This window comes from Haliotis rufescens, unplaced genomic scaffold (genome assembly GCF_023055435.1).
Source record: "Haliotis rufescens isolate VD_foot unplaced genomic scaffold, xgHalRufe1.0.p SCAF_5, whole genome shotgun sequence".
Classification (NCBI taxonomy): Eukaryota; Metazoa; Mollusca; class Gastropoda; order Lepetellida; family Haliotidae; genus Haliotis; species Haliotis rufescens.
This window is the reverse complement of record NW_025964223.1, coordinates 16,301,412-16,314,080: the sequence shown is the minus strand read 5'-3', so window position 1 is coordinate 16,314,080 and position 12,669 is coordinate 16,301,412. Positions and strand designations below refer to the sequence as shown.

Genomic DNA, 12,669 nt, shown 5'->3' with positions numbered 1-12,669 from the left:
ACACCAATTCAATGACTTCCTGCACAGAAACGTCTGAAAACAACACAAAAACAGCAAAGATAATGTGCCCGCCTTTAGACTTAACGCCGCATTAACATTGTGTGTTCTTGTTCTGTTGGTGACTTTGATCTTCGTGTAAAGGCTTCGCGGACGCCGGATCTCATCAAACTCGGTTTTCTTTACTTCCATGTAGCGATAAATATTGTTGACCTCTTTGTTCATCACACTTTTCCAAAACAGTAAGTGAGGTGAGCTGAAATTTGGTTTAACGTCGCGTCGAAGATTTTAGCGACGTGCATGCACGTGTGTGTGTGTGTGTGTGTTTGTGTGTCTGTCTGTCTGTCTGTCTGTCTGTCTGTGTGTGTGCGGACGCTCTACCACTAGACCACTGAGGCGGTCAGACAGTAAGTGAAAGGTGTAAACTCATACATGATGCGATTGCACACACATGTAAGTTTATAACACTTCATATTCTTTTCATGTAAAATGTAATGTTCCAGTTCAATACAAACATAAATATTCATTTCATATAAAATCGCCTGATGTCGAATTAAAAGGGAAAAAGTAAATATACTGACTGTAATTAGAGATATTTTTTCTCTGAATTTCTAAAATATTTTTGAAATGGAGTTTAAGGTAACTTTCGGATGCGGATCAGATTGCGATGTTACAGATTATGTGTGGTCTATCATGTATGAAATCCAGTTAGATGGGTGGGCTGACCTACTCAGCTTAATAAGTGAATTGCACACGTACATATGACAACATGTAATATATAATGACGAAAGAACACTTCTGGGTTTCGCAAAATCAACAGAGGTTGAAAGTGACTTCCGGGCGTGTTACGCGACCTGAAACAACAATGTATTTTTACATGTAAATCGGAAAGGGATATTTGCAAATTTAAAAACACTGTAAATATGTTTAGGTTTACAGCGTAACTATTTCTGTGCTATTAAATAGTATAGACTCAGATCATAAAAATGTACAATGGAATATACGAACAAATTGATCACATACAAATTTTCCCTGGCTTTTGAATATTTTGACGCCTTCTTGATTATTGTGGATCGCGTTATCAATCTTCAATAATGCCTAAGTAAACAATGGTTACTATTGGGTAAAAGGTAAAAAAATATTACCGAATAAACTGATTGATTGATTGAAATGACACTTGCGTAAATTATTATCTTCCTACATATACTTCAATTCCACGTATTTATCTCGATTCGTGAAAGATAGTTGACTACACCATTCTGGGCTGTTTCTGTTCATGTCAACAGTTGAACAACTCCGGCCTACCTCTGTGACGGCCGACGTACACGACACAACCACCATGACAGCATCCTGGACAGCTCCACCTAACGCCATCATTACCGGTTATGAGGTGTCTGTTACACCAGGGGACATCACTCCAATCAGTGTGGACAGAGACATCAGGACCACGCCCATCACAGGCCTGACTCAGGGGAGACAGTACACTGTGTCTGTGAAGACAAAGATCACCTATCTGCCGGGACGCGATGAGAAGACGACCGCTGTACTTGCAGCACCAAAACGAACAAGTATGTATAGTTCACATTGACGTTTTACTGTTTATTTGTGGTTGGAACACAATCTCACCTCACCTCATGATCACCTCACCTTATCTATCTTATTCGACAATTTTTTGGTTCAGGTAACAAGCATTTATGTGTGTCTAGTAAATTTTCAACAACGTTAAGTTGAGCTACGATATCGATGTATTTGCTATATTATTTCTCACACCTACAACACTTCAGTTGGGGAACTATATCTCAGTCTTGTTATGTGAGATAAAGTGTATTTGCATCAAAGGTGTTCGTCAAGGGTTATAACTTCTGTACCAGAGGGCTACACAAAGTACGTGATCTAAACTACCAGTTGTCGGACTTTATTTTTGTGGAAGCTTCAGTGGCTGAGTGGAGTGGGTTAGATCGCTGACTTTGGATGCGATTAGTTGCCTCACTCTGGGAGAGTGGGCTCGATTCCCGGATTACACTCAACCCACAAAAGTAGTACTACTAGAATATGGTCTTTCCTAAGAAAGTGTTTTCCAGAGTATAAAATTTGTTACATTTGACGCCAAAGTCCCTAAAAGGGTTAACTGCATGCCACAACCAATCGTTCACCTCTCGGTTGATATACCCGTGTCGGACAATCAGGATAGAACAAGTTGAACTGGCTCTGGACAGTGCCCTTGGTCATTCATGTTACTGCCCACCCGCAGCTCGGTATCACCGACGTCAATTTCGCCAGTGTTGACCGGTCAAGTCAATTCCTTGGTTGGGTCCGCGAGCCCGAATTCCTACAGCATGTAAATCCTTTGACACTTGCGACGTCGCAGTCCCGGCAAATTCGATGACGTCACCGTAATGAAGATGCAACGAGCACATATGGCGGTCCTCTTGTGGATAGACACGTGGTCTACCGCTGGGTTTCCTGTCATTTTTGTGTCCAATTTGGTGTAATTGCTGAAGTCGTATTACAACTGTCAGTCGGCTGCATGCTATTTGGAACTGTGTCGCCCCCATCATCGGCATCCACACACCCCTCCCTCTCTCTCTCTCTCTCTCTCTCTCTCTCTCTCTCTCTCTCTCTCTCTCTCTCTCTCTCTCTCTCTCTCTCACTCTCTGCTCTGCTGATATCCTGGTCATGACTTTATTAGCTGTGACGTATGAGGAACCAACTGCATCCTTTGTATACCCAAATGGGCATTTTCAGTTTGATATCGTGCTATCATTACAAAATCTGCATTTTTCTCAAAATGAACAGACCTCTAAGAGTCAGGTGAAGTATTGAATATAGTATATGTAAAATAACTTTAAACTGCTTGAAAACCCACCCCAACCACATTCTAGTAAAGGCGCACTGACAACTGCTGTACACCAGGCGTGTGAAGTAATAAAATCTATAATTGTTTTCAAGTTGAGCACGAGAATGAAACAAGTGTTATGAGGAATGGGTTACGCTAACCTCACAACGAAAACAGTTGTACCTGTACACTTTGGGAACTCCCTCTCCTTATCTTCGCCTTGGCCATGGCCAAACGTGCCTGGTAACAATAACATGAAAACCGTCTTTGGCGACGACTCGATACTTGCAATTGAGCGTGTTTGATTGAACCATTTAGCAGGATTTTTGTGAACTGAAGAATCTGATGTTACGGAGGAATTATGTAGTAAAACAATTCGAAGACGTATTGTTTTTTTATTACTGATATGCTGCATGTGGGAAAATACAACTATTTAATCAGAATAGATTCATATTTCCTGTAAATAACGATCGCGTTATGGGTACAAGGACTGATGACTTTGGACAAGGACTTTGTTGTACTTATACTTTCTCTCCGTGTAATCTCGACACGCATATGTATGTCTCTGAAACCACCGCCTCCTCCAATAAGGGTAACTCTATTTTTCAAGTCATTATCAATTGCAGAAGCCCGAGGTCTTCCATTAACTGCCCGTTACCGTTATTATAGCTAAAATGGATAGAATTCGTTTTCAAATAAACATAAACAACAATATCGGTTTTGAAACTTTTACTACAATCAATGCAAAACCAATGTCACAGACCAACTTTTACAAATATGATAACGTCATAAAACAAACTAGGTGACGTCACTATTGACCGTGACGTCTCCTTTCCCTATCCCCATGACCTCACCTAACAACGGGTGTGATAATGGCCCGTCGTCAAGCAATATGAGGGCATTATCAAGTTACAGTGGCCCACTCATTTCTGATAATATGCGGGCGGTTTAATGATAATTCAGTTCATTTTAGCGATAACAACAGAATAATGTTTGTTTTAAAGCAGTGACCGACAATGTATCCTGCTCTTACAAGAACCCATCCCGATCGAGGTCACAGAACATAATTCTTATTATCAAACTTCGTCCATTGATCAGAACAGAGAAAAAGCTAAAGATAATGAACGGCAAGAGAAATGGATAATTATAATAGTTTGGGTTACTTGGCATTATACCAAATGACCGGACTGTAAGCATTAGCTGTTTGTAAATATGTCATACAATGTGGCTGTGAGAGTAAAATCCGGTACAGATTATAGATACCGTGTTTTCACTCATCAGGATTTATGAATTAATACTTTAATTGAATATATTCATTAATTCTGTCGTATAACCCACTCAGTCAGCGAGGCTTCGACAAAAATGAAAGTCCAGATCATGTACTTTGTGTACCCCTCTGACATGTGTAAATTGGCACAGCTCCCATAGCCTAAAGCTGTGAATACTCACAGTGGAATGTGGTCAAATGTAAGAAATATTAGATTTGGGATAACACTTTCATCGTTACCTGTGAAAGCCTCAGTGGCTGAGTGGGTTTAGATCGCTGACTTTGTGTGCTGACAATAAGGTGTCTCATCCTGACAGTATGAGTACTTTAATTTGTACTTTACTGAGAAAGTATTATCCCAAATACACTCTTCAAAAAAAGAAACGCACAGGTAGTATGTAGTTCATTGAACCTGACTACACAAAAAATCTGGTATATAAATTGGATAGATGTTATTGGAAAATGTTGGTGGCCTGATATTCGACAAACGGTGCGTCAAAACGCAGCCATTGTCGATTTGCAATTGTTTTCACCCTTTTTTCACAAAATGCATGTGTGTTTATATCAAGGTGTCGATAATAAACATGATTTATTAAGATTATTTCATAGAAAGTCACTAGATATGTTTCAGCAGGATTGGAGATCCACACTTCAAGATTTGTCATGTATAGATCTTTTAAATCGTTAATTGAACCTGAATTGTATTTAAGTGTTATAACATGCAAATCTCTGCGTATAACATATTCAAGATTTCGTCTCGGGTTGTCTGAAATAATGGTTAACATTGGACGACATCGTTCTATACCGAAGCCAATGAGATTGTGTCCTTTCTGTCAACCTTGTTAGGGGATGAACTTCATATCTGCTTGTTTGTACTGTTTATACTGATTTTAGGGAAGCATATATTCCACAGAAATACCTGCGTTTACCAAATTTGTATTTATGAAAATCTCTTTTGAATTCTAATGATATAAAAACAATTCTTAGGTTAGCACTATTTAATCATCATGCACTTTCTCGGCGCAAGAATCTCATAGTATCGTGAAGTCACTTCGTAAAATAATTGTGTACACCCACTTTGGAACATTGTAACTTTTATCTGCACAGATGTATTGTATGCAGCACATCCCTATAGCTGTGGTGTACTCACTGATGTCATCTCTTTGTACTCTCGTTTTGCATATGTACCGGAGGCTTTAAGTACCATAAAACATCTTGATCTACATTTGACCATTTTCTAAATGTCATTATGTATTTACATGGCAAACATATAATCATTACTTTTATTGTTAGTCAACGTCTTGTTAAAACTAATGGCTAGCCCATTACCTTTAGCCTCGTTGTGTACAAACCCATTCAGGTCGTAAAATAACATACACCTCACCGGGGACACATGCAACTCACATTCTTTCAAAGGTTATTATTTCCACGTACATATGAATGTTTCCGTTATACATGACATACTTTTCTATTTATTCGTAGTATGTGGATTAGTATATCACTTGAGGTGGAGGCTAGCGACTAGAGTGTCTGGGTGATAACGTTCCGACTGGACCACAGATATGGCCATATAATCGGGAAACCACAATTTCTGATTTAACTGTCCTTAGACCGGTAATAAGTGTAAATCTATTCATGTCCAGAATCACCTGATTCTAAATCTGTTTGTGAGATCCGTTTCTCGACATATCTCACATATATGCCGATATTTCAGCACCGGTTGCCATCGTGGGCCTGGACAGCAAAACCAACAGGACAGCTCCGGACATCACCATTGTATTTACCAAGGCTGAGGGGGATGCAAACAAGTACATTGTGACACTCAGTGGGAGGGATGGAGATACATATTACCAAAGACATGAACCTCTCCACGGCAGTGGACAGGAACTCATCTCTGTCATCTTCACTGGTGTTGTCTCTGCTGTGTCGTACGCCCTGAACATACAAACACAGAGTGGGAACCTCCTTAGTTCACCGTATACCCTCGTGATCAGAGTACAAGGACATCGTAAGAATTCTGATCTCTTATATAAAATAAAATTGTATAGTAACATTTAGTGTGTGACTTACGTAACATTTCTAGCGGAACATCCAATATATTTTCCAAGGTTTGTTTCTGATGACTTTGCCAAAAAAGCTGTACATTTCAAACGTAAGTTATTTAACTATAACTCATGTGAATAATCTGGGTACATGTACATGATGTGCTGTTATGGTCAGTGCTGTAAAATCGTCATTGATGCAACATATATCATTAGGGCACCCCAATCACTTTTAAAACTTTTAATGTATCATAATAAATATAGGTTCAGGTAGGTTCCGATGCAAAGCTATTCCCTTTTAAGTTCAAACATTTGACATTTTACACCATTTACAAGTGCTAGTCAATGTCTGGTAGTCTAAATCCGAGAACAACGCTAGTTGTCTTTAAACACAACAGCTATCAACAGCGATTACACACTAGACACAAAGATGAATTTTGGCATGGAAACACCGTTTCATCGGAAATAGTCAGCTTCACATAATTTCATAGCAATTACAGATTGATTATGTCTTCAGCGGCCGGAAGAGTTACCAATCTGAAGTCGTTTGACAACACTTCCCTCTCTATTGCTGTGGAATGGCGCAGACCACTCCGCCCTAACGGGGATATCTATGACTACATTGTCGACGTGAGGACGGGCAGTCCGTCAATGTGTGTGAGGCGGGTCGTCATAAACTGCACTGAATGTAACAGAACTATGGTAAACAAGTGTACAAGATATGTGCAAGATACACTGTTATGTAAGGGTATTGTACATAGTGCATTGCGCATGAGTGAGTGAGTATGGTTTCACGCCGCTTTGAGCAGTATTCGAGCAATATCACGGTTGGGGACACCAGAAATGGGTTTCACAAATTGTACCCATGTCGGGAATCGAACCCGGGTCTTCGGCATGACGAGCCATAGCATTTAACCACTAGGCTACCCGACCACCCCTCCATTGTGCATGACGTAACAATGGTTATTACTTGCCCGTGAAGAGATCACCCGTTTAATAATCATACAGCTGTATTACACATTGTGTAATACCAAAACGCGTGCTTAATCAATCAATCAATCAGTTTATTCGGTAATAAGGCCTCAGGCCCACGTACATATATATATACAAATTAGTTTCACATCAAGTGCTGCATGAAATAATATTTAGAGGTAAGAAGAACGAAGACAGGTAGCATCTTTAACATAAGTTCTCAAGACAGTTTACATCAGAAGAGTTTAACATTCTAACCAGTGTGTCTTTACGATTATTACCAGTAATGAAGTCTAAATATGGGAAATATTTTGAGAGAATATCTTCATAAATAGGGCAAACAAGAATTAAATGAATTTCATTTTCAACTGCCCTTAACTTGCACAATGGACAGAACCGGAGTGTCTTATCGATGCCATCCCTCCTTCCTGTGTTATGCATAATTCCCAGTTCTCCAATACGTAAAAGGGTAAGCATACGTCGCTTTTCTTTTGATTATACATTTAATAGATACGGTTCAAGTGATAATGATGTCTTAAATAATGAATACAGTTCTAATTTCGAGCATCCAGACAATTCAGAATACCATGTTTGTGCATGACAGTCCTTAACCCTCAGTATAAACTCACTTATAAAATATTCAGGATCACCAGCACCTTGAAATTCCCACACATGTCCGAAGCCATGAGAATATAACATATTCTTAATAGCCGAAACCCATGTATTCCTACCAACGGCATCAAACCTAACTAACATATCGTAAACCCGTGCTTATGTACTCTCGGAACACGTTTCACGAACAAATATTGAAAGCTCTCAACATCCCTTATTCAAAGACATTGCGTGTGGAGTTGATAGATCACTGAGATCACCTTGTTGCTAGGCTGACGTCACATGGCATCATTTCGCCGATGGATCTTGCAACAAAATTCCACAAATTACGTCATCGGGTATTGTGACGTTATAGTAAACTTTGAGGCGCAAGGCCCGTTCCACAAGGCGATCGTATTGTAGCGCAACAACAGTCGTTAAGGTTAACGTATGTGAGTTGTGATAGTCTTAGCCCTACGATAATTTTGTGGAACGGACGCCTCAATTCTAAAGGTGGACCGTTGTATGGTATTAATATAAATTCATACGTTTCAACTACGTGTTTGAAGTATTATCCTGTTAAACTTAATTGGACTATGCCGTGGATCGTGTAGGTGTCAGCCTATTCATACTTAACAGTAAAATTCTAAAAACGTTATAAATGGCAAGTAATAAATAAAATACTTAACTCGCTCCCGTGTAAAACCAATTTTATGAAACTATTCACTCGTTTCATAAAATTAGTATTACACGTGAGCTCGTTTAGTATTCTATATAATGTCTATGACGTCAGGTTCTGCGCCGAAAAATTGATTATTTGAAGAGAGGAATATTAGCCTTAATGGTGGTGGTGAGGTTGACATGGGGTTGAACGTTTCGTTTAAGATTATTTCTCACATGTATCAACGTGTGTGTGGCTCCTTGTGCTAGTCCGGAATGATGCCGGTTTTATAGTGCTAGCCCACAACGATATACACGCCACGCCTCAGTTACTCTAATACCGCATGGATACTCTAAGGTGACATATTATACTGACGCTAAACTGGCCAGTCTGCATAACAACAATTAATATATTTTCACGTGTTTCAACACTAACAACACTATATTCGAAGTATTTTAGGTATGACGGGGCCGGGAATCGAACCACCAAAGCCCAAGTAAAGGGGAAGTTAACACATAAATCGTTTGTAGAGGTAGTTTCAAACTGTGTTTCATAGTGAGTGTAAAGCTGATTCATGTGTTGAGAAAAACATAAGATCTATAACATTTACAAGGTACAGCGCTTACAGTTCGGTTCTCGTTAACAGCTACATGTTGTTTCCACGTTATGAAAAGCCTTCGCCATAAACTGATGACAGATATGTTTAACATTTTTACAGATTGTACCACAGATGCAGATCGAATGTGCAACATACATGACAGTGGTGATATCTCGGGTTGACATTGAAAGTACCTCCCACGTTATTCAGCACAACATAACAGGCCTGAACCCAGATACACCCTACAGCATAGACGTAGTAGCTGTAAATGAAGACGGACCGGGAACATCGGACAGAGTCAATTTGCACACACCTGAGGAAGGTGAGGTGAAGTTTGATTTCTAGACATGTATTCTCTGTTTGTCTGCATATCTACGTGTGTATACATGCATATGTACTCGTCCCGACTAATGCCGGTTTTGTAGTGCTTTCCGATTGAGATACCATACGAATACCCCACTAAGACACAATATATAGACTCCGAGCCGACCAGTCCTTGTTTGATATCATTAAAGCCGAGCGCCAGGTGTGGTAACAAGTACCATATTTTAGCGCATTTGGGCATGACGAGGTCGGGAACCAAACCCCCGACCTTCCGCACACAGGGGAGATGCTGTTTCGACTGGACTAGGTTCCATGTCATCACACAACGCCTAAACTGATGGACATGATTACAACCTATTCAAGAGTGAAAAGTATTTATTATTATTCTGAGTACACTGGCCCGCATGTAAGTGAGCATTGGTGTCAATGCGTTATACTGTCAAATATAGAATGACGATATAGACAATGTGAATACTTTTTAGTGCTTAAAAACGGCATCTATGTTATAACCCTAATATAGATCACAGAGGTGATCATGTTATACCATCGATACATATACAGTTCAAAACAGTCATACACAGTCATAAACACATGAACCGACATGTAAGAAAACCAGCCCTCAATTAAGTGTGTACATTGTTACATGTTTCTTCATTTCGAACGGTCAAACACTTCTCTGGTCCCTACAAACGCTTTGACCGCCTCCGTGGTCTTGTGGTAGAGCGTCCGCCCGGAGAGCGGAAGGTCCGGGGTTCGATCCCCGGCCGCGTCATACCAAAAGACGTTTGTTGTTACCTGTCTTGGGCTCGGCATTAAGGCGCTAAAACAAGGACTGGTCGGTTCGGAGTCAGTATACTTTGTCTGAGTGGGGTATTCATGTTAAACTGCGGCATGGTATCTCAGTGGGCTAGCACTATAAATCGGCATCAGTCCGGACTAGTACAAGCAGACACACACACACACACACACACACACACACACACACACGTGCATGCACGTCGCTATATATGTGCAATAATCTTGGACGCGAAGTTAAATCCAATTTCACCTCACCTCACCTACGCGACGTTAAACCCAATTTCACCTCACCTCACCTACCTACGTTTGTTTAACGTCGCGTTGTTTAATTGATGCCGATTTATAGTGCAAGCCCACTGAGATACCATACCGCAGTTTTTTCCATTTGAAAATATACGTTGAGCTATTGTTTATACGAAACGTGTGAAAATAAATCTGTTCAAACACTCACATGAAGTCTTTTAGATCCATTTCTCACTATTAAGTGACATATAATATTTGTCTTGGATTTTGTATATCTAAGCCATATTGCATTATATTGCATGGTAACATGGTCGAGTGGAATACAACCCATTCACCATGTTAACATTTTATTATTTCAATGTAAGACATTATTCGGGCATAACGATTATTTATCATAATGCTTGAAAAAAATACTAATTGTAGATATATATATAGCGGGACAGGTTAGATCTCTTTAGTCTTATGTATTTTGAAATATGTCTGCTTAATATCCTTTGTAACCTCCAACAGAGCCCTTTTTCCAGGCAGCTAAATCTTGGACCTTTCCGTGTTAATTATGCACATATATTACACAATCATCAAACAACCAAAAATAATAAAATAAATGCTGTTCGATATAACAGCATGACCACGACCAAGTTTACCATTATAAATAATTAATGTGATAATGAAACAACAAAGGACATCCTTGGCGTAAGCCAGAAGGTCATCTGTGATACATGAATGAAGTAAAGATTATGACACTATACAATGTATGCTTCTGTACACGCTATTTATAAAGAATTATTGGGCCGGGCCTCCTTTGCCCTCTCTCAAGTATTTGAATTCTTCACCACTCATACAACACTGATATATTTCAGCTGCTGGTGAACCTACAAACTTCAAGGCACAGAGCACGTCATCAAACGAGATAACTCTGACATGGGATCCTCCACAGCCCAGACCTGGTGTGACTCGTTACAACGTAACTGTGTACGAACAGCGGGAAGACGGCGTGGGTTACGACACTTTGAAGATCATACCAATTTCAGGAGGTACGTTTGTTTTCTGTTTTACACTTATGGGGGATTCATTTTAAGGAATGGTCCTGAGCCAGTTGGCTCTGTTACACATAGCATTTGTTATTATATAGAGGTTATTGATGCCATAAACCAATTCGATAAAATTAAGAAATCAACATACATCGACATGATGCATTCATGCTAAATAAAATATTACCTGACGTTAGTACAGATAAGGATTTCCTTAAACAAAATGAACTTTGATCAGTATTTGCCAAAAGATAACAGCTACCTCCATGTACCATGTGACGTGACTGCGCTGGAATACGACATTCACTGGACATAATCCCTTAGATTAGTGTTTTACAAGATGAATTTAACGTGTGAAAATGCAAATATGTATTCACTATGTTCGGAAATTGTACCCAGGTTGTTAATCTTTTAGAGTTTTACAGATTAATAAAACAATACATATAATGTACAGATCTTTCAAAAAACTAGTTGACGAATTTTTATCATTATATTCTTTTTTCACCCATATCTCATTATACAACAAATATGCATATTCTTAATGAATGTGCATTAACAAGGGATAACGAATAAGGTAGTGTTCAAATACAGATATTTCGGATGATTATGGGTATAGATATGTAATTTTTATGCATTTGATTGACCAAAATGGTACGCCCAAAACAAAGCTGTTGTGTTGTACTTCACATGATGTGTTGATGTCTTTCCCTTCATTATTATCAAAGTTAAACTTATACTACATTCTCATCGTTGAAACAATCATGGAATTAATAGAACCAAATCTGATGGGTGCATTATGATGTTCGTTGTCACTCAACGTATTCAACGAACGGCCAGATAGAATGATATCTAGATTCGGTATTCCCTTTGGGTAATTAGACCTTTTTTATTGTTGAACTATTTACACGTTCCAATCCTCAATCTTACCAACGATGGATAACATTAGTTAAACGATTAACTTTCTGAGCAAATTTCCGTGAATAGAATTGCAGAGATATTATGTAGCGTATCTGTAGCCAAACTTGGCATGGAAAATATATTTGCCCATTTGACTATTTGAATGTTAATACATTTGTGTTTTTTTTAAATATTGTGATCCTTGATGGTTTAAATATTTATATAATTAAATACGATCTTTATGTTCATTCAGGGACTCAATATTTCAGATTGGGCAGCCAAGACGTATACCATTGGCAATCTCTCCAGCTATTGGCATTACAAGGCTGATATTGTAGCTCAGACAAGCATTGGTCCTTCGGCGATTGTCAGCGGCATGCCTGCGAGAACGATGGAATCTGGTACTAAGACT

The 12,669-nt window shown here is 39.2% G+C and overlaps 1 protein-coding gene across 1 annotated transcript in view; it reads left to right on the top strand.

Annotated features, from left to right (window-relative positions):
- LOC124113287 overlaps positions 1 to 12,669 on the top strand; it is a 69,020-nt gene that overhangs the window by 48,666 nt on the left and 7,685 nt on the right. Inside the window, exons 13-18 of the mRNA XM_048383902.1 lie at positions 1,284 to 1,565; positions 5,815 to 6,108; positions 6,660 to 6,844; positions 9,085 to 9,286; positions 11,190 to 11,363; positions 12,527 to 12,658. Of these exons, the coding sequence (XP_048239859.1) occupies positions 1,284 to 1,565; positions 5,815 to 6,108; positions 6,660 to 6,844; positions 9,085 to 9,286; positions 11,190 to 11,363; positions 12,527 to 12,658 (1,269 nt within the window). The remainder of the gene's footprint in view (positions 1 to 1,283; positions 1,566 to 5,814; positions 6,109 to 6,659; positions 6,845 to 9,084; positions 9,287 to 11,189; positions 11,364 to 12,526; positions 12,659 to 12,669) is intronic.